The sequence below is a fragment of the Giraffa tippelskirchi genome, chromosome 3 (genome assembly GCF_054371585.1).
Source record: "Giraffa tippelskirchi isolate mGirTip1 chromosome 3, T2T-mGirTip1v1.2.pri, whole genome shotgun sequence".
Taxonomy (NCBI): domain Eukaryota; kingdom Metazoa; phylum Chordata; class Mammalia; order Artiodactyla; family Giraffidae; genus Giraffa; species Giraffa tippelskirchi.
Window position 1 is genome coordinate 108,455,466 of NC_137277.1, and position 23,095 is coordinate 108,478,560.

Here is a 23,095-nt window from a genome sequence, read left to right on the forward strand (position 1 = left end):
GACGGGATTCTTTGAGTCCCAAAAGTATGCCATGAAATTGGACATCCCTAATCAGCATATCCAAACGACTTCATTCAAGAGGATGCCCCTTACTGATGTTATTATTGGCTCCTCATTCCAGGACCTTAGAGCTACATGATCAAAGTACACACCTGAGTTTTGGGAGCCACCACCTTTGCCCCTAGAGCTGGGACACTGCTGGAATTTCCAAGAGGTAACAGACAAGCCCAGAGAAGAAAAGAAGGGAGAATTAAACAAAGTTCACTCACCCTCCACCCTCATGCTATGATAAGGTCCCATCTAGTTTCTAGATGTGAAGATTCTGTCTACCGAGGCCAATCCTTTAATCCAATTTCCATGAAAGTTTCCATTCCCCGTGAATCCAGTTCCCCCAGTGGCGCTAGTGGTAAAGAACCGTCGGCCAATGTAGGAGACATAAGAGATGCTGGTTCAATCCTGGGGTCAGGAAGATCCCCTGGAGGAGGGCCTGGCATCCCCACTCTAGTATTCTTGCCTGGAGAATCCCAGAGACAGAGGAGCCTGGTGGGCTACAGCCCATGGGGTCGCAAAGAGTCAGACAGGACTGAGGCGACTTAGCACACAGCACAGCCCAATAAAGAGCTAGGGTAAGAGCTAGGAAAACAGACATAAACATCTTACATCAGGTTTCATGGGGCTTGAGCTGCTTCCAGCCAGTAAGTCTAGGACCTGCTACCTTTAGCTTTTGTACCTGTGTGAGGTCTATAAACTCTGACCACAGACCTTATCATCCAGTTGCCGGTAGAGACTGGAGATCTCCTCATCGTACTTCTCCTTCTCCTCTGCAGAGATGCCGGCAACCACGGGAGCAATGTTGTCTATGATGGGGGTGTTATCACAGGGCTCTAGAGTCTTCTGGTCCTTAGCACTGATCTGTTCATCCTCAGGCACAGCTTCTCCTGCAAAGCACAGCCAAGAGGAGTTAGGCATTGAAGAAATTTAGCATGCTGCAGCCCTCCAGGAAAAGTTACAAAAATAGTCACGCCACAAAAAAGACACAAAGGACACAATAAGGAGCTGTTTAAAGTTAATAGTTTGTCGTCTTTCTGTTTGACAAGAAAGGTCGTAGTTAATTGATCAAAACGAGTATAAGGAAGAAGATTATGTAACACCCCCTCGCTCCTGATGTAAACTGGCTCCATCAACCATGCAAACTCTCAACTAATCCAACTTTGCAGCGATACCCAGAATTTTTTGCAAACATTTTTCTTTTGTTAAGGAATATGCTGGGGCTTTACTAGAATCATGTTCTCTCTGGTGATGGATTCAAAAAGCAGACCTTTGAGGCACTCTAATTACAATTAATTAGGTTACTGTTTCATTAACAGCAACAGCCAAATCAAAGAACAAATTCACCACTGTTAATAGAACACTGTAGGGCCCAAATATTCACGTTTCGAGAATCCCTTAAAATGCCTTCTGTGGAAATTCCCCAGGAAAACTGTCCGGAGCCAGAGGAAATTTCTCAAAGAAAAAATAACAACAAAAGGCACCCAAAGACAAATGACAGAACTTAACTCCTAATCTGTGGCTTCATGAACAGTATATATCACATCTCAAGAAACCCCCCTGAACACTGACTGTGTACATTTATCTCAATAAAAACAAAGCATTTTGTGATGGGTTAGCTTTATTGCTTAAGACGCCATTATCTCACTCAATAATCACAAAATGGTACCATAGGCCTCCACGTCAAACAAAATCAACACTCAATGATTTCACCTTGATATCACAGTTCCATTTGAAGCAGCAACTTGAAGCAAAACCTGGAATAAGTTATTACTTTGCTGAATATAAAACTGAGCCAACTGTTTTTTATTCTAAAGCTCAACCAGACTGTACTGTACCTAAGCCTTTTTCTAAAATTATTGACCTGAAACAAAACCAGAATATCAGAGTAGCCTTTGAACTGAACCTGAACCAAATCAATATTTCATTCAGTTCCAATTCTTGGTTTAAAGCATCCATCAGCAGTCTTAGTGTGCAGACTGGATTTCATCCAATTAAAGCACCTATATTCTCTATAGCCTGCTAAGTCCATGGGCTATAAAAGCTGTACAGTGTTCTATTTAGTTTCCAAGTTTTTTTCCTGTTTGTTTAAAACATTATAAATATAAAATTATAAAAATATATATGTGTCTTTTTCTAACCATAGAGTATATACTAAAATTTGAAAGCCCTCGTTCACCTCTACCTCCCAATTCTGTTCCTTCTTAGAGAATTTCACCATTAACACTTTGGTAAATGTCCTTCTCCCACTTAGATTATGACTATACATCTAATTTTTCAGTTCCAGCTTCTGAAACTTATGAACAGGGCAATCCAGTGCAGTATGAATTGATCTTCCAGTTAAATCTTAATAAAGAGGAAATTCTTAATTGCACTGGACCAGAAAACAGGCAGAATATAGTCATACTATCCACAGGCCAGTTCAGCCCAAGACTGGAGGTATGATATAAAAACATCTGAAAGAGACATCTGAAACCCTGTGTTCTTTGGTTCCAAATGCCCAGCTGCTAAGTGGCTTCAGTCGTGTCCAACTCTGTGCGACCCCATAGACAGTAGCCCACCAGGCCCCCTCGTCCCTGGGATTCTCCAGGCAAGAACACTGGAGTGGGTTGCCATTTCCTTCTCCAATGCATGAAAGTGAAAAGTGAAAGTGAAGTTGCTCAGTCGTGTCCGACTCTTAGTGACCCCATGGACTGCAGCCTACCAAGCTCCTCCGTCCATGGGATTTTCCAGGCAAGAGTACCAGAGAGGCAGTGATATCGTGAGAATGGGGTCAGCTAAGGAGTTGCCTGGGGCTTGCCTGGTGGCTCAGATGGTAAAGAATCTGCCTGCAATGCAGGGGACTCAGCTTCCATCCCTGGGTCAGGAAGATCCCCTGGAGAAGGGAATAGCTACCCACTCCAATATTCTTGCCTGGAGAATTTCATGAACAAGGGAGCCTGGTGGGCTACAGTCCATAGAGTCACAAAGAGTCAGACACAACTGAATGACTTTCACTTTTTTTGTTTCCAAGGAGTTATCCAGTGCATATTTCCATTTGTTTGATGGGGGGGAGGAGTCAGGGATGAACCCCACATCCTAGCAGTGGGTGATCTGCTGTAACCAAAAGTCACAGGCTTGACTATCCCTAAAGCTGCCCTCTTCTTGCGCTGAAAAATTGTAGCATCACAAAGTACAACCACGGTTGTTCCAGATTAGAAAGGTTCAACAAGCCAGTCAACACTGCTCTGAGAGGCACCTGAAGTGACCAACAGATGCTACATAAACATGGTCAGGGCCATAGCGGGACACTCAGCCACCTGCACCTTCCACAGATTCAGCTAATCACAAGCCATCTCCCACTTAACTTCTTGCTTTGTTTTTTTGTAAAGGCAAGGAAATACCAGTGCTTTGAACACAGCATTGTTCTAAAGATTAATTAAAACAGTGTGTGTAAAAAACACAAAATTCCATTTCTTACCCCCTCCACTCCTTGACCAAGTGTCAATGCTTTGGTTTTGTACATAAAATATTATTTTTACTTATTCTGAGATTAGTGTCTCTGGGGTCCTGACAATACCTTTAGTGGTTAGAGCTCAGTTCCCAAAATAAAATACAGTATAGCCATGAGAGTGCCTTTCAGGTTTATTTTTATTATAAAAACAATATTTGAAACCTATATCAGGCCTTCTGGTTTCCCTTGAACAACTCTCTCAATCAAAGCGTCAACAAGTCCCCCACAAAGCTACATCTGAACAGCGAGCCCATCCCAGTTTTTATTCTAAAGGTCAGGCAGTCAAGATTATTTTTTGCAGCAGTCTTTCAGGCCGAGAAGAACAAAGCAGCAACACGCAGCAACAAAAGCAGCGGGTGTCTGCCGGGGAGAGCACAGCTCCTGCCCAGGGAGGAATCAAGAGCCAGTTTTCCCAAACATCGCTGCCCTTCAAAGGACCAGAAAATGACTTCCAGAAGCGTCCCTGGTAACTACACCGTCCAGCTCACAAACACGTCTGGGGATTGTAAATTCCCAACCCTCGGCAGGACCCGACACCAGGCAATCTGTCTCCATGGCAATCTCACGGCATTAATGGAGAATATTCCCTGCACTGCAGTGGACCGGGTCTCCAGAGAAGCCCTCACCAGGTGATTACAGAATAACCAATCATAACGTGGAAGACAGCTGCAAACAAACCCTGGAGAAATAATGCCCTGAAATCTGGTGGTAGGAGAAGGGGAAAGGACCACAAACGAAGATCAGTATCTATTTTTATTTTTACTCTCCTTTATGTGAAAAGCAAATTTCTCTTAGTTTATCCCTTGAGGATTTATACTTGCTGTCCATAGAGAAAGGGCATGTAATATTGTAAAGCATCTTATTTTTTAGAATGAAAGGTTCCCCCTCAACCCCCACCTCAAGAAAAGATTTCCTTCTTTACATAAGCATTCTGGTATTTCCTATTGTCAGACGTAATTACCTTTAAGGACTAAAAAGATTTGTGTGTACACAGGAGTGTTCAGTTGGAGCACACCTATAAGGTTTACAGAGCATTTTAATTATGAAATCAAAACCCCCAGAGGGCATAAATAACATTTCCACAAAAAAATAGAAATCCATCAATTGCAATGACAGACTAATCAAAAATTCTTGTTAGCACTATTAGTTAAAAAATTCTAAAACAGGTTTTTTGGGTTTTTGTTAGAAAAATAAATTAAAAGAAAGAAAACCATTAGACTGCCAGTAATTCATTAAAATTTCACACATGAAGTAGCAACAAGCTAGTTATCCTTTTCATAAGTCAAGCCCCTAAAGCCTCTGGAGAATATAGGAAGGTAATTGCCTTCTCTCTGCAACTCCAGGCATAGATTGGCTGGTCACTCACAGCTTCCGCCAGAAACCAGATCAGATCTGGCAAAAGAGGTGCTTTCTTTTAATACCAATTAAATAGGCCCAGTGGCAGACCTAATGGCAGGTAATTTCTATATCAAAGAAACAAAAAAGGAAATCTTTTAAGTTGCCAGATGGGTGAGAGCAGCAGGATACAAGATGTCATTATATAAATGGAAGGTTTAAAAAAGAAAAAAACACCTCATTTCTTTATGGGATTATTTTGCACGCACATAGCATCTCTTACCCTAGCTCCTCAAAATACTGTAAGAAGCTTAAGACATTCTCTCATCCCTTCTACAGTAATTTTCTAATAAACTGGTCACCCAGGAGTCAGCATCTGCTTTACATTCTTCTTACACAGGCCACACGATTCTCCCAGCAGTCAGTATTTCTACAAATGTTTGGTTGTGCTCTCGAAAGAAGGAAGAGAGCCTAACAAATTAGATCTCTCAAATGAAATACTAACTTCTGAGCTTCTACAACAATCAGAAATCTAAGGAGGGGCACATCTTCTAAATATTTAATGCCACCAGAGCAAACTATGTTCCAACTACAGAGCCCGCACAGTTCCACAAAGCACCCATCAGCCTTGAGGTTACAGATTTAGCTACTTAGGGAACCAAGGCTGCTGTCCTGGCAGGTTTTAAATCTGGAGAACCAACCTGCTTTAGAGATTGCTGATTTTTCCACACCTTCTCAGCCTGTGATGAAATAATTTCTTTGCATGAGTATATCCACTCTGTTCATCAATATTATATTTAATTATGCAAGAGACACTGTAGATGTGCCATATCATCAGATTATTTCCCTGCACTTCTGACACCCAGATTTTCAGGGATCCTTTTCTGACTTAAGCTTTGGAAAAATCTGTCATTTCTTTAAAGGACAAAATTCAAAGATGTACCAGAGAAGAGGGCATGGGTAAAGACTGACCTGGCAACAACAGGAAACAATGGACTCAGCTCTCCTCTAGCATCATGGCCCTGGGCCCTCAGCCTTCCTTCCCCATCCTCCTGTCCAGAGTCTTCTTGGTGGATTGAGCAGGGACCAGGGATGGGAGTGGGGGGCAGGCAGTGGTGGGCTGGAAGCTGAATTCAACTCCTTTACAGGACGGTTTGAGTCCTTTCCATACATATGATCAACAAGCAACAGAGTAGGAGAAAAAAAGAAAGATACTATTTCTGACAGCTGCTCACTCCCTCTATCTGTCCTTAAGCATGTAGGCTGAATGCATTTCCATGAGGCTAAAAGTTGCCAACAGAGCCTCCAGATTTGAAGAGAGTCTGCCCGTGGATTTCAGCCCACAAGATGTCACTAGTACATTCTGGTGGACATGCGTTGTTTTTTAGCCACTCAACACACATTGTCATAACAGCACCTTGACTGCATTGTGAAGAATTACCGCCCCCCCTCACCGCCCAGTATGAGTGCAGTTGTGGTCAGACAACACGTTAGGGTGCCCTGTCCTTCCCCAGCCCAAGCACACCACCCAGAACAATCTCCTCCATGTCTCCTGGGCCTCTGGGTCTCCAATATACATGACAAGGACAGAAGCACATCCAGAGAGGATTCACTCAAGGTATGGCCCCTCAGAAGCCCAGTTCCTCAAGCTGTTCTTTTAGTTCTATGAGTCTCTCATAGCTTTTTTTTTTTTAATTGGAGCATAGTTAGTTTACAACATTGTGTTAGTTTCAGGTATATAGCAAAGTGATTCAGTTACACATATACATCTACTCCTTTTCAGATTCTTTTCCATTATAGATTATTACAAGATACTGAATACAGTTTCTGCTTTCTCTTTTTGTTTTTATCTTCAGAACCCTCATTGGACCAGTGGGGAATGGAGCCAGGAGAGTGGGTGGTTCTCCCCACTCCAAATTTATAAAAACAAGGTGTGTCCCCAACCTTGAGCCCCCAAGCACATGCCCTGGGCCACAATGCTGGAATGGCAGTGGCAGAAATGAATTAAGGCTTGGTGTATTACGTGCATTATGAATCACAGGTCAATATGCTGAGGATCAATGTTCTATTACACCCAGAGGAGAAAACGGCGAGGCTTGCATCTGAAGTAGCCCATTAAGCTAGGAGTGGGTGGGGCGGGGATCGGACTACCAGCATGTAATAGAGTATTTCACAGCTTTGGAATGACTTTGGGCAGGGAATGCTCTCTCCTGCAGCCAACTGTATCAGATGTACCTCCCTTCACTTATTTACAGTATCTGCCTGGACCCGACTGGCCACTGAGACAGCATATTCTTTTACCTTTCCCACCCCTCTCCATGTGTGTACTAAATCACTTGAGTCGTGTCTGACTCTTTGTGACCCCATGGGCTGTAGCTCGCCAGGCTCCTCTGTCCGTGGGATTTTCCAGGCAGGAATACTGGAGTGGGTTGCTATTTCCTTCTTAAGGGGATCTTCCTAATCTAGAGATCGAACCTTCAAAATCCCAGCTCTCTAGATGACACTGCCCAGCCGTGCCCTTGTGACCAGGAGGAATCAGAATGCACAGGACACATTGGGGGAAATTCCAGTCCCTTCTTTTCACACTCATCTCCCCAGACTAAACACAAACCACAAGGGCTGTATGCTGACTGCGTGCAGACCCACAACAGAAAAAGAACGAACTCAGAAGTCAAGCACCCTGTGGAGTCAGCTTCGGCAAGTCTCATATCCTGCCTAAAAGAGACACATGGGCTCCAAACAGAACAAAAAGCCTCTGGATTTTTGTTGCATGAGCAGTTAATCCTTAAAATAGTCCTTCACTCACATCCAGTCAAAGGACCACCTCACCATGCCTCCACCTGCCTCACTTCCTGTCTGAAAGTTTTATACTACTTCAGTAGGTTCTCTATATTTGAAAACTTCTGCTTCCAGGAAAAAAAAAAAAAAATCCTTTAAAATGTGAGCTTGCAGGACAGAACTCCAGAGAGCTCCCTCCTCTTAATCACTCAGTGATTACATGTTAATGAATGAATTACATGGGGATGAATGGAGGGGTCTCTCAAGACCCTCCCTCTCCTCTTCCCTCTCCTCTCTTCACAGTCCAGAGAGGACCTCATCCCTACCTACACCTTCAATTACGTCCTAAAGATCCATGACTCCCAGGGACTTCCCTGGCAGTCCAGTGGTTAAAACTTTGCCTTGCAACTCAGAGGTTGTGGGTTCGATCCCTGGTCAGGGAGGTAAGATCCCATATGCCTTACAGCCAAAAAATCAAAACATAAAACTGAAACAATACTGTAGAAAATTCAATAAAGACTTCAAAAATGCCTCACATTTAATGTATATGAAAATTATGCTAGCCATAAAATAAAATCAAATCCACGACACACATATTTTTCTTTGTCACTCAAGCAGCTCCCCTGAGCTCCAGACACTCAGACCTAACTTCTTATCTGGCATTTTCACCTGGATGTTCCACAGGCACCTCAAACTCCCCTCATCATCTCCCACGTCTCACTTCCGGTTCTCCTCCCCCATTTCTTGTCTCAGTGAGTGGCTCTGCCCTCCATCCAACTTGGCAAGCCAGAAACCTTGACGCTGTCTCTCCCTACTGCCACCAGCCTCACCAAGCCTGGCTGGTGAATACCTAAATACCTCTCTGGTCTATCCATCTCTCTCCCTTGCCACTGCCCTGTCTCTCAATTCAACGACTAAATCTCATGCCTGGAGGGACCACCCCAGGTCCTAGCGCTCTTCCCATGCCCTCCAGTCCATCCTCCAACACAACTAATGGATCTTCGAAAACACAAATCTCATCATCCAATATCCTTGAATGGCTTTTCACTGCTTCTGAGATAATGACCAAAATCCTGAACGAGTACTGCCCAGATGTCTGCTCTTCTTGCCTATCCAGGTTCGGTGCTGGCCCACCCCAGCTCTCCACACTGGCCTTCATGCTCCCGCCCCTCAGGGCACGTAAACCTGGCTCCTCTACCCCGCCCCCATTTCCACCCTCACCTCCTATTTTGCTCAACAAACTGCTCTGTTTCTCTTGGAACTTACTGAAGGAAACCTTCGCTGACTTGAGTCAAGCTCAGGGCCTTCTTCTGTAATAACCCTCAGCACGTTATCCTCTGCCTTCTTGGTACATTTATTGATCATGCTTGGAGACTATCTCCCTCACCAGCCTGTAAGCTCTGTGAGGGCAGAGACCATGCCTGACTGCTCACTCTCTAATCCCCAGCACTGCCTTGACCACAGGCTTACTTAACACACAATTATGAAAATCTATCATGTGTCAGAAACTACATGTTAATTTTCCCGAACTATGTAAGTTAAGGGCTTAGGTAGGATCTCACCCCACAGGATGTGAAAAACAGTAAATTTCTCAGATTTGCAAGGTGGATGAAATGAGGCAACAGTTAAAATGATGCCAAGTGACTAGTTCAAGAGCAGGTGAGAGTACCCAAAAGAGATAAAAAGATAAGCATCGGTCAGGCAAATAGGGCAGTGGGCAGACCCCAGAGGACAGTGACTGAAGAATGGAGAACTGCAGGGCTGGGTTGGTGCTTGGCAAAGGACAGGAAAGAAAAGAACAAGGTTAGTTGCCCACACCGTGATGTTTCTAAGGCCAGTGCCCCTCTTTTGCCAAAAGGTTTTATTGAACGTTCCAGGTGTCCAGCAGAGAAATGACCCAAGAGGATCGCAGAAATAGAACAAAATTTCATAGGGCGCTCCCCGCCTTTCCAAGCACCCCTCCCCACTCTCCTACTCCTGCCAAATTGCAAGAAGTCATCCACCAGCCGCAGATGCTGAATTATTCAATTATTCTAGCAGCTTTCAAAACACATGTGCAGCTAGAAAGTCGCCCCCAAAGAAAAGAATCGTGTTATTTAGGCTACTAGGTCATTTCTTGAACCTCTCTTGAATCCTGGTTGGCCACGTAATTGTTCTTCAATTGAACAGTAGCTCATTGACACTCACCCCTCCTAGCAAAAACAAAGGCAAACGTATAATCATAAGACATCTGCTGCTAACTGTGCACTTCCAAGCAGGTAGGTTACTTTTGGGTTCTGCACAGCGGCTGCCAGGCTCCCACAGTCACCCAAGATTGAGACCTGATGCAGCATCTGAAATAAATACCAACACCAATAATCCACTATCCCCCACCACACACACCAAGCTGCCTTGTTTCAATGGGGAGAAAAAGAGGGGGGGGGTGGATAGAGAAAGGACTTGTGCCTGCTAACCTCCATCACAAAGCAAAAACCACTGAAATGATCTGTCTGCACGTGGAAACCCTTCTCCAACGCCTCACCCATAGTCCACCCACCACTGCATGTCAGCTCTCTGAGATATTTTCTTTGAGGAGAACACTCCAAAGAGAACGCTTTAGGGAAAAAGAAAAATGAGTCACGAAACAAGCCTTTGAGACTCCATTTTAGGACTGAGCTTCTTCAGGAATCCTCTATTTCTAGCTCTGAAGAAGCAGAGCATGAAGATGAGTTGGGCCAAAAAAAAAAAAGCAAACATTTGCCAGAGGTGACTTTTAACTCCAAATCAATTATAAAACTCACAGAGGAGAGAATGACATTTTTCATCTAATCAAAAGCAATCAAAGCCCCAAAGTCTCAAACACCACCCTCTACACCTCAAATGTGGCTACCAGAGAGTGAATCACAGTAATCGATAGACGACCTTCTCAATGGAAGCAGATTAAGGCAACCTTGCAAACAGTCACTTTCCCAGACCAGGAATGTTAAGTCAGTCAAGTGACAGGGTGGGGGCAGGGAGTGCTAGGGAAAACATCTGCTTGTTCACACAGCTTGCTGAAAGGCGAGACCAAACTCCACCATCATCCACTCTTTCCCAAGTGTTCCAGGACATCAACAGTCACGGGGGGAAAAAAGCACGCACTCATACCTGCTTCTTCCTCTCATTCTTCCTTACCATTCCTCCATCTGTTTAGCTCCATCTCCAGATGCTGGATAACATTCTTCAAAGTCTTATTTTTCTCTTTCTCTTTTTCATATTTCTTCTTCCATTCTTCAGCTGTCAGTTCCAGGTTCACAGAGACTGTATTCTTGATGGTTTTAGCCCTGGTGTGAAAAACATAAGGGAAAAATTCTGAGCAGAGTTACTAGCATTTGCTAAATCATGAATATAATTAAACTTCAAATTCCTTTCACACCAGAAGATTAGGACTTGGGGAGCAGGAAGGATGCTAGAGCTTTTACTACCACCTTCTTAGCTGCTTTAACGGCCCCACTATTTCTAAGGCTCCAAACCTCACCTCTTCCTTTTTTGCCCCCTTTTCCTCCTGCCTGTCTCAAGCCCAACAGGATTTTCATCTAAATTGTCTCAAGTCTTTCTCTATTCCCTCTGCCACCATTTCTATTCCCTCTGCTACCACATTGGCCTATGTTCTCAGCATCAACCTGTGGTTATAGCCTAGCTTTTTCAGACATTCAGCATCCTCCTTTAAGCATCTTGCAAGCTACCTTCAGATTCATCTGCCCAAGAAGAGCTTCCTTTCGATTCAATTAACGTCTATGAAACACTGGGGATTTACCAAGATAAATGAGACAAGGTCTCTGGCCTTAGAGTTTACAGTTTCTCATAACAATATACATACAGACAAATTCAATTCTTTTTCTTACTCACACTTGGTACCTTAGGATCATCCCTGAGGTATTGAACACATGTCAACACATGCCTCCAGGGACAGATGGTCACTTTACCAACTCAGGGTACCCAGGTGAAACCATGGCTCCGAGCCGAGCACGTCCTCTCCCACCATCCAGTCACCAAGGAGCGGAGGGCCAACTTTTCTCAGATCATCCCATTTTTTTCAAGAAAAGTCAGAAATTGAGATTTTACTTTGTATATCCCAGTTCAATATAATTTTTCAAACTGATGTGTGGGATACACAAACAAGTCTAATGGCCACCATTGTGCCACTTGTGGTATAAAGAGTGACCACCTAGGGCAGATGGCCTGGAGGGGGGTGTGATGCCCCAGTGGGACTCTGGACAGTAAATCAAGGCTGTGCCAGCTCCAGTCAGTAATGAAAACAAAATACATGATTCACCAACTTATGCACAGAAATGAACACGTTAAGGTTTGTCCAATTGAAAAGCAAATTCATGATGGCAGAACTCTACTTATTACATACTTTTTAAGAAGTAAACTTCTTTTAAAAACTTCATTTATGTGCTATCCTGTTTTATTTGCTACTGACTTTTTCATTTTTAACTCCCACCAGTTCTTGTCCTATTACATTTGCCAGCACTATCTGATGTGTGATTCGGGTTAATCACTGTTGTCATGAAATGACATTTTGGACACGATTTCTACTTCAGTAAAAGAAATTCAGCAATCTTCACCAGTGCAGCAAATATCACTCTAAAAATTAATTGCTAAAGCAGACAATTAAATAACCCAACTGTCAAAAGAAGAGTTAAAACGATTTCTAATGCAAGACTCTACTTAAGAATTAGTATAATTCTCCCTCACTCACTGTAGCTTATGGCTGCTGTCTCTAGAAGTGTTTTGACCCTGTTTTCAAACGGTAGCAACTTTATCGCTACTTTAAAGTCTGTGCCAATTTGACACTCTCACCTCACCACTCCCCAAACATCCTTAGGCAGTGTCAAGGATGTTTCTCAGATACAAGCACAAACACTGCAGCATCCATTTTAACTGAGTTAAGTCAGAAAGTGAAAAATAACCTATGGCTGAAATGTTTATGGACATTTAAGGATATACTTTGAGGCTACTAATCTTACTTATCACATCACAAAGAGTCTCTTGATTTCCAATGATACCAGAAGGAGAAGCATAGAGCCTTTATGCTGCAATCTGGCAGGTTTAGCCAGAAGTACAATTTTGTGAGCAGACCCAACAAGCTTATTACTGGTATAACTGATCCTCATTCTCAAAGTTCTCTTAAATTGTTGAGAAAATTCTTTTTCTCCCACTTCTGCAGTAATCAGAGTCCTGGCAGGACTTCCCAATTTGAGAAGAGTTTAACAAAGTTATGGTACGGGTGATGGGAAATAACAAGGGATAACAGATGTAGCTCAGATGGTAAAGCATCTGTCTGCAACGCAGGAGACCTGGGTTCGATCCCTGGGTAGGGAAGATCCCCTGGAGAAGGAAATGGCAACCCACTCCAGTATTCCTGTCTGGAAAATCCCATGGACAGAGGAACCTGGAGGGCTATAGTCCATGAGGTCACAAAGTATTGGACACGACTGAGCGACTAACACACACACACACACACACACACACACACACACACACACACAGAGTAGTGATGGGGGGATCCGTTACCACTCTTAGGCTGAAAGGGGCCCAGAGGAAGGAAACTATAAGAGGAAAGTTGTCTAGACTCTCAGATACAGAGACCAAACAAGTGGTTACCAGTGGGGAGAGGAAAGGGGGGTAGGGAAAGGCAGGGGTAGGGGATTAAGAGGGACAAACCACTATGCATACAATAAATAAGCTACAAGGATCTATTGTGTAGCACAGGGAATATAACAAATATTTTATAATAACTACAAATAGAATATAACCTTTTAAAATTGTGAATCACTGTATTGTACACCTCTAACTTACATATTGACAATATCACACATCAGCTATGCTTCAATTAAAAAAAATAAATTTAAAAAACTGTTAAACTCTTAAAAGAAAAATGCAGCCCTGTCGAAGCTGTTAACAGCCTTTAGTCTAGGAACACAGCCAACCTGAAGTGACCTTTCATGGAAGGAGCCATGAAATTAACACCCTGACATCACTCTTTTCTCTCCTTTTGAGTACCTGCCTATGTTCCTCTCCCATTGGTGGAAGCTAACTGGAAGCCAGAGGCAAAGGAGCCCATTGTAGTTGTCCAAGCTGGTCACTGTCCCAGGGTGCAGAGCAGAGCAGAGATGGTACAGAAACAATCCAGAGGAGCAGATGGAAGACACACAAACCAAGTCCCATTTGGAGCTGAGAACAATGGTGGGAAACCATGTCTTCTGCTGCCCTAAACAGACTCCATTCAGTCACTAACGAGGCCTATGCCTCTCCAGCTACTAAATGGGGAACATGAAGAAACCAGCCAGCACTGATTAGAAAGATATTAATTATCCCAAATGTGTTCTACAGATTTAAAATAATCTGAAACAAAATCTCAGGAGATTTGCATGTATGTATTGAAATTGACAACCTGATTCTAAGATTCATAATAGAAATAAAGAAGGCCAACAATAGCAAAGACAATTTTGAAGGACAAAGAGGATGGAATATCAACGCATTATAAAGCCACAGTAATTAAAACTGATTAACTAGTCCAAAAACTTTAGAATAGAAACAGAATAGATTATCCACAGACACTCAGCCATGTAGCCATCTGATATACAACAACGGTGTGCATATAGCACAGACGGAAAGGACGGTCCTTTCAATGTATGGTGCTTTATTGACTCCCCCAATAACATAAAAAATTCTATACAGATGAATCACATGCATAAATGTGAGAGGTAAAACAACAAAGCTGCTAGAAGAAAACAGGAGAATATCTTTAGGACCTTAAGGTAGATAAAGATTTATATTTCTTAAATAGAACAGAAAGACAAGATACACTTGACTTCATTAAAACTAAAAACCCTCTCTTCATTAAAAGTCAGCATTAAAGGAGTTAAAACATAAACTACAAATCGGGAAAAGATACAAACAATCCATGTATCTGACAAAGGACTTATCCAGAATAATCCCTATAAATCAATCAGAAAAAAGCACACTACTGGTGAAAACACCAAGTAAAGATTTGAATAGGAACTTCACAGAAGAAGTGCCAATAAATTGTACCCAGAAAAGCTTGCCAAATGTCATTAGCCTTCAGAGAATAAAATAACAATAAGATATATTTACACACCTAATAGAAGAGTTAAAAATTTTAAACTTATAATGCTAAGTGTTGGTGAGGATGTGCAATGACTGTAACACTCACCTGCTACTAGACAGAGTGTAAACTATTCCAATCATTTTGGAAAACTCTTTGGTACTATCTATTAAAACTAAATACTCATAGGTATATAACCAACAGAAATGAAGACATATGTTCACCTAATGACATGACAATCAATGTCATAGCAACTTCATTTATAAGAGCCCCAAGATGAACACAATCCAAATATCCATCAACAATAGAATGTATACAGACATACTACATTGATACAACAAAATACTGTATACCTACGAAAAATAAACTACTCATAATCTAACAATGTAGTGAACTTCAAAGACAACAATGTTGCATAAAAGAAGCCACATACAAAACAATACTGTATGTTTTTATTTGTAAACAGTTCAAAGACAGCAAATAGTTATCTATGTTGACAGAAGTCAGGATGCCATCTACCCCTGAGAGTTGGGTACTGACTGGGAGGGTGCAAAATAGAGGTTTCTAAGATGCTGGGGTTATAGTTACATGTGTATATATACTTGTTAAATTTTTACTGAGTTGCACACTTATATTTACTTTACTCTATGCATGTTATACTCAACATAAGTAAGTTAAGAAAAATAAACTGATGTGTAAAGAAATCAAGTCAGATAAGAATTTCCAGATTGTGAAATAAATAAGAGCTACTAAGAGACAGTAAACTTCTCTGCCTGGAGTTTTTTTTTTTAATACAATATTCTCCTATCTAGGATGTTGAAACCAGCCTCGCAAAGAGGAATAAAGAGCTAAATACTGGTTGCCATCAGTATGAGTTAGCTAGTGGTCTGATGGCTTTTTGTTTTGTTGTTTTGTTTTGCCTTGTCCATTGTAGAGCATGTCCAATATCTTTCAGCTGTCATACTCTTTGCTCTTCTATTCTGGTATTTCCCACATACTTGAGAGCTGTCTATAACACTAAGCAAAATTAGTGTCATTCTAAACATCTAGACTCTGTTCAAACACAACAAATCAACATGGATCCTAGGCACTCAGGACCATACATGGACACAATGTCTGGACCCATGAGCACACATGCATACACATGTGCATTTTCTGCTCAGCTTGGTTCCAAAGAAATTTCAGGTAGCTAACAAGGAACATAAAGTCAATAGAACAGCAGAAATTAAGAACTGCTTTTAAGGCAGGTTTTATCATATTTTGTCTAGCTGAAGCTATATAGGAGCAGCACCACCACCCAGTCCTATAGCTTTGGGACATTATCTCCTTGATATAGGAAAACAAACCAACAATCCATGTGAGCCTTACTGTAGCCATGAACCTACTGCTCACTCATCATCTTTATGGCTCAATCTCACTCTGGTAACATCTAATTAATCCAGTGTTGATGCCATCACTCACAAAGGAGCACAAAATAACTTGGGTCTTCATCTCCAAAGATCTTCTGTTTTGTTTTTCAGCCAGAGCCCCTAAGCTGTATACAGAAATAAATGCCTATTCCTTAAGCTATGACAATAGCAGACACTGAGAAAAGTCCTAACCAAAGGCTAGATAGGGAAAGACTCTTAATTAATATTAGGTTTATAACTTAATAGTAAGACCTACTTAGCACAATGAACAAAATCTTAATAGTAAGACCTACTTAGCACAAATGAGCCAAATCCTGAAGGCACAATGATTAAGGTATCTGTTTTGCAGTTTTTCTTTGTTTTAGCTTGCTTTATAGAGAGTTAAGCACCACTTAAATAATATACAACCTAAGCTTGCGCCAGATATAACATGTCTTCCCTCCATAGAGAGAGAAGCAGGACCTAGTTTTTACAAGACCTCAAAGCTCATAAATGTTAACCAGCCTTGGGGAAGGCAGACCAAGCACAGCTGCCAGAGAGCAGAGGACACAGTAGATCCCCATATAAAGACAGTTACATCAGGAAAGGATCACACTGACGTAGTCCACTGAAGGATGGAAGGAGGATGGCTCTTCCATTGTCTCTTCCAAGCTCTCCTTGTCCTCAGGTGTTCTGTGAGGTCATCCTCAAGCACCTCTCAGTTCCTCTGTCAGTGAACTTGCAGTTTACTTGTTTAGAAGCACATGTCCAGGCTTCCAAGACTGCAGATCATGTCCAGTTCCACCACCTTTATTAAGCCCCTATACATTATAGCATTCTATAACTTGGCACTTGAAGTAAACCTTCGCTGGAAAGGGGAAGTCCTAGAACCACTGGTTCACATCCCTCTATGCCTGATAATTCCATCTCCGCCTATGTCCTCAATAATTGCCTGTACTCATCTTTCCGGCCAAGATCACTTCTAAATGATAGAGAAACTACATACTATTGGAGTTTCTCCAAATTACCTTGGCCTCCCCTGGAACAGCCAGGAAGATGTTTACTCTTGGTACCTTCTTACCTCTTGTTTTTCAGCATCTTCCTTCCCTCTCGCATTTGGACAAGGAGCTCTTGACAAACCCAGTCTTCCAATTATATAATAAATCTGTAATGTATGATTCCACACTGTGAATGGTGTATGTGAGAGACAAAGAGACTGAGATCCTCCCACTGTGGGTTGGGAGAGGGTAGTCTAGCAACCCTTTCTATCAGTTAGGGTTCTCCAGAGAAACAGAACCAACAGAACAGGTACATAGATGGATGGATGAATAGATACCCCATCTGATATAGACATAAGATATACCTTCCATCCATCTGTCTAGCTATCTATTTAAAGAAATTGGCTCACTGGAAACTCATGCAGAAATTGTTGCTGCATTCTTGAGGAAGAATTTCCTCTTCTCCAAAAAAACCTCATTTTTTGCTCTTATGGCCTCCATCTGACTGGATGGGGCACACCTCTATTCCGGAGGATAACGTGTTTACTTAAAGTCAACTGCTACTAGACGGTAACCACATCTACAAAACACTTTCATAACAACACCCAGGTTAGTGTTAGATTAAATAATGGGCTACTACAGCCTAGTCAAGCTCACACATAAAACCATCACACCTTCTACTCTATTCTAGGTCCTAGTTCCCATGTAAGACACCTAACGTTCTTCTGGAAACGTGACTGCCACAAAGCACCTTCCCATTCCCCGGTAAGGCCATTTCCCTGCTCTTGAGTGGGGCATGTAGAGAAGCAGAAACCAAGAGCTTTAAATTTGGTCTTTTGAAAAACTCTAGTCGCCCAAGAAATATTAAGAAATGACCGACCTCAAAGAGGATTTGGCATCCAGGTAAATTAACTGTCATCCACAACATCTCATTCTCCAAAGAGCAAAAATTAATCCTATGGGTGTTTTGGCAACAGGCTCTCCAACAGGAACCAATTTGAGTCTTAATCCATTGTATGTCAAAGCTGTAGCCAAGCATCTCCCTTGGCCAAAGCTCTCGTCTGGTCCTGCAGGGAACTTGTTGTCAAGCTCTGCACACATGCATGTTGCACATACACCACTCAGGCTCTGCGTGATCCAGCTACCATCAAACTGAGCATGAAATGGCACAGTTTTGTGTTTTCTTTCCCAAACAGTGCATATCGGAAAAAGAAAAATGAATATTACTTTTCCTGAACTATCCATTCTTCTTTCACATTTAACATACAAAACAAAGCCTCTGAATTATTCATGCTGGATCAATCAAAACACTTGGTGTCCAATGATGTGCTGATTCAGGCTATTTATAAACTGGTCTGCCCCCAGGGGCCTGCCCTTTTCCTCATTATTGCCCCAAATCAAGGTACACTAAACAGGCTTCCAAGATAATTGGGGGATTTGAGTTTACACTTCTAAAACTTAAAATATCCTTTTCGAATGGTGCTATAAAGTACTTTGGAAGAGTAAATAAAGACTGGAAAATGAAATGCTAGAAGCCAGATGAAAAAGAAGAATCGATGAAACTGCTCTAATTTGAGTCCCCAACTCGTAAAGCTGCAAGTGTTCAGCTTCCTGACAGAGGATAGCTCTTTGACTCTCCATTGCCTGGAAATTCAAGTATTGCCTCCTCAACCAGGTTGAAAGCTCTGTGACAACTCAGGAAATGGCTCTCCCACTTTCCTAACACAATGCTGGGCATTCAGGGGACAAAAAGCAACAGGCCACCATCACGGAAACCAAGAAACAGACACAGTGAAATCTTTTCCTTTAAATTCTAGGACTTCATCTAGAATCCTGCAGAGTGCTGACTTGGAAGGCTGCCCTCAGGCATCTGTACACTCTGTCATATTTCTACTGCTTCAAAGGACCTGCTACTGTTTTATTCAGAACATCAATACAGTATGGCTTAACAACAAACATGGACTTTCTTCATATTCTTGAAAGAACCATGTGGCGATAACTAGGGAACTTGGTGCTGCCCTTAGGTGTGGCTACCCCTGCAACAAGAATATAATGAGCACTCCTTACACCGAATTTGGGAGGGGCCCGGCAGTCTTTTTTGAGTTCAAAGTGCTTAAGCTCATTAGCTATCAGTACCATGTCTAATCTGAGGTTCAGACTCATGTCTGCTGTGTAACTGGGTTCAATGTGTGTATTTAACAATAAAGCAAGTATTGGCCCCGTAGAGAAGTTAGATGTCCTTGAAGAATCCATTAACTAACTTGAAGATGGAGGAAAGGGAACAAAACATAACACATTTCTAATTATAAGCAGGAAAACAAATCAGATCTAAACCTCAACCAATTTTTGGACATAATGGTGTCATAGTACAGCAACTGCCCTAATGTTCTGGGATTCCTACCTAATAAGCATTAGATTCATCTGCTCCTTCATTTGATGACATTTGTCCACTGACCACCTACTGTGTCCCAGTTGTCCTAAGTGCTTGTTGGTGCCACTCACTGATGCTGGTAATAAACTAGTTCTTATCCTCATGGAGCCCAGTATTCAGATGACTCTGACAAAAGATTACAAACCAACCTATTTCATTTGAAGATATAATTGACCTACTATTTATTTCCTGGCATCCCAAATTATCAGCAGGATTTCTTTCATCATTCGTTGCAGAAATCTAATTCTACTGCTTCATTCAGTCCTGATCCTTATATTACAGCTGTATCCTGTACCTTATGTCACATTTGGTCCAGCCCCATGCATGACTGTGACTTTCCCAAGCCTGTTCAAAGATGGAGGAAAGAAGGAACTTGCAATTACGGGACACCATATTCCGTGCCAGCCCTTGTGCTGAGTCAAAACTGAAGCAACTCATCTAATCCTCCCAATAATTTTCAAAAGTAGGTGTTATTATATTATTTTTTTTTTCCTACATGCAAAGAGACTGAGGTTCCAAGAGAAGGAAAGGGGAAAAAAATGAGGAAAAAAATGAGTCAGGAGCAGAGCTGAGCTTCAAAGCTGGAGTAACCGGCCCCAGAGGCCTATGCTCATCTAGATTCCCGATCAAGCAGCCCGCATGGAAGAGGCTGCAGGTCAGGTGATACAGTCTCAGTCCAGTAACACCCCACAGTTTACCAGCGTTTTGGCACCAGAGGCAGGACCTAATGGCTTGGCGCCTAGGTCTCAATCCCATCCTCTGTACAAAGGGGAGAGACACCTACCTGACAGAATTTCTATGAGGATTCTGACATGTCTGGCACATGCTAGTTCCTTAAAAAAGTGCTAGTGATAATGATGATGCTATGATGGCCTCACTGAGATTAGAAGAAAGTCAATCATCATTTTCACTGATACCTAAAACTCTTCCTCTAGACAGTTGCGACATGCCCACCAACAACAACAGCCTTGAGACAGAGCCTGTGCCCCAGGAAGACTCTGGGTTGCAAAGATGTAAAATATCTTTGCTTTATGGGTGGGAATATTTTTTTTAAAGAGATGTTCCCCTTATAAATGCATCCAGTGATGGTTTCCTCCAACATGTCTTCAGAGGGAACCATCAAAGCTTAAGTTTCAGAAACCAGGAGAGGGACGTCCCTGGCGGTCCAGTGGTTCAGACTCCATGCTTCCGGTGCAGGGGGCACAGGGCGAACCCTGGTTGGGGAACGAATATCGCACATGCTGCACGACGTGGCCAAAAATTTTTTTAAAAGAAATAAAGAAAGAAACCAAGAGAGATGGGGAGGGCAGGATGATCACCACAGTATTCTATGCTTCCCACAAGCAGATACTGGTTTATAGGTGTCCCATGACCCTTAAGAAAAGAAGGTGTTATCCTTCTGCAACCCACTGACCTAAGCATTTGGCTAATTAAGGAAGTGGTTTCAGAGGAAGTAAAGGACCCAAATCCAATTTAAAAGATATATTAGTTCTACAACAGTTCAGTGTGATTATTATTTATTTAGACATCCCACAGGTGCCATGACTGGTTAATTCTATGTTCTGTGAGGGTTCAGGAAATGACTGGGGTTTAATGTGGTTTAAACAAGCCATAACACTCTCCCATCCAGAATGCCCACCACCATCTGTCTTTTCTCTAGGCATCTTAAATTACTTCTCAGGCATAACCACACACTTCTGGGAGAAGGGAGTACTCCGGGCATAAGACAGAGCCTGAAGAGAACTGGTAACTTGTCCAAAGATAACACAGTTGCGGGAAGGGGATGATGTCAGTAAGTCTGCATCTCCCAGCCTCAGCTCTGGGCTCAGCCCACTGAGCACGGAAGATGCTCAGAATCGCCCCCATCCACAGCACACAAGTACTCTAGGGACTAGCACTTCAGGCAACCATGCAGGGAGGATGGGGCTCAACACCACTGACTGATAGACCATGACTGAAGGTCAAGAAAGGAAGGGGTGGGACTTCCCTGGTGGCCCAGTGGTTAAGAATCCTCCTTCCAATGCGAGAGACACAGGTTCGACCCCTGGTGGGGAACTAAGATCTCACATGCCGCAGGGCAACTAAGCCTGCTCACACAACCAGAGAAGCCTGCACACCACAATGAAGACCCAACACAGCCAAAAAAAAAAAAAAAGGAAGGGATGAACTAACTCATATCGGGGAATTTGTTAGAGGATTACTGGCTGTCCTTGCTGCCTACCTAGTAACACTCCTCAGACATCTAGGAAATGTCCTTCAGACATTTCTGAAGAAGAGAAGATGAGGCCATCCTTCCCCTTCCTCAGCATACAGCTGTATTTCTTACCCCCAGGGTGAGCATCAGGACTTCTTCTCCCTGCTCTTTAATATTTATGCAACTACTCTATGATCTGTCTAGATCTGATAGACAGAGTGCCTGATGAACTATGGACAGAGGTTTGTGACACTGTACAGGAGACAGGGATCAAAACCATTCCCAGGAAAAAGAAATGCAAAAAAGCAAAATGGCTGTCTGAGGAGGCCTTACAAATAGCTGGGAAAAGAAGAGAAGCAAAAAGCAAAAGAGAAAGGAAAGATATACCCATTTGAATGCAGAGTTCCAAAGAATAGCAAGGAGAGATAAGAAAGCCTTTCTCAGAGATGAATGCAAAGAAATAGAAGAAAACAATAGAATGGGAAAGACTAGAGATCTCTTCAAGAAAATTAGAGATACCAAGGGAACATTTCATGCAAAGATGGGCTCAATAAAGGACAGAAATGGTATGGACCTAACAGAAGCAGAAGATATTAAGAAGAGGTGGCAAGAATACACAGAAGAACTGTACAAAAAAAATCTTCATGACCCAGATAATCACGATGATGTGATCACTCACCTAGAGCCAGACATCCTGGAATGTGAAGTCAAATGGGCCTTAGGAAGCATCACTATGAAGCTAGTGGAGGTGATGGAATGCCAGTTGAGCTATTTCAAATCCTGAAAGATGATGCTGTGAAAGTGCTGCACTCAATATGCCAGCAAATTTGGAAAAGTCAGCAGTGGCCACAGAACTAGAAAAGGTCAGTTTTCATTCCAATCCCAAAGAAAGGTAATGCCAAAGAATGCTCAAACTACCACACAATTGCACTCATCTCACACGCTAGTAAAGTAATGCTCAAAATTCTCCAAGCCAGGCTTCAGCAATACGTGAACTGTGAACTTCCAGATGTTCAAGCTCGTTTTAGAAAACGCAGAGGAACCAGAGATCATATTGAAAACATCCGCTGGATCACTGAAAAAGCAAGAGAGTTTCAGAAAAACATCTATTTCTGCTTTATTGACTAAGCCAAAGCCTTTGACTGTGTGGATCACAATAAACTGTGAAAAATTCTGAAAGAGATGGGAATATCAGACCACCTGACCTGCCTTTTGAGAAACCTGTATGAAAGTCAGGAAGCAACAGTTAGAACTGGACATGGAACAACAGACTGGTTCCAAATAGGAAAAGGAGTACGTCAAGGCTGTATATTGTCACCCTGCTTATTTAACTTCTA

General features: G+C 42.4%; 1 protein-coding gene across 4 annotated transcripts in view; it reads right to left on the bottom strand.

Annotated features, from left to right (window-relative positions):
- Positions 1–23,095, bottom strand: part of KIF5C (kinesin family member 5C) — a 154,513-nt gene that overhangs the window by 49,109 nt on the left and 82,309 nt on the right. For all 4 annotated transcript variants that reach the window (XM_081580533.1, XM_081580534.1, XM_081580536.1 and 1 more), the window contains 2 exons: positions 10,808–10,956; positions 763–938 (listed from right to left, as the gene is read on the bottom strand). In XM_081580533.1, coding sequence (XP_081436659.1) covers positions 763–938; positions 10,808–10,956 — 325 coding nt within the window. The remainder of the gene's footprint in view (positions 1–762; positions 939–10,807; positions 10,957–23,095) is intronic.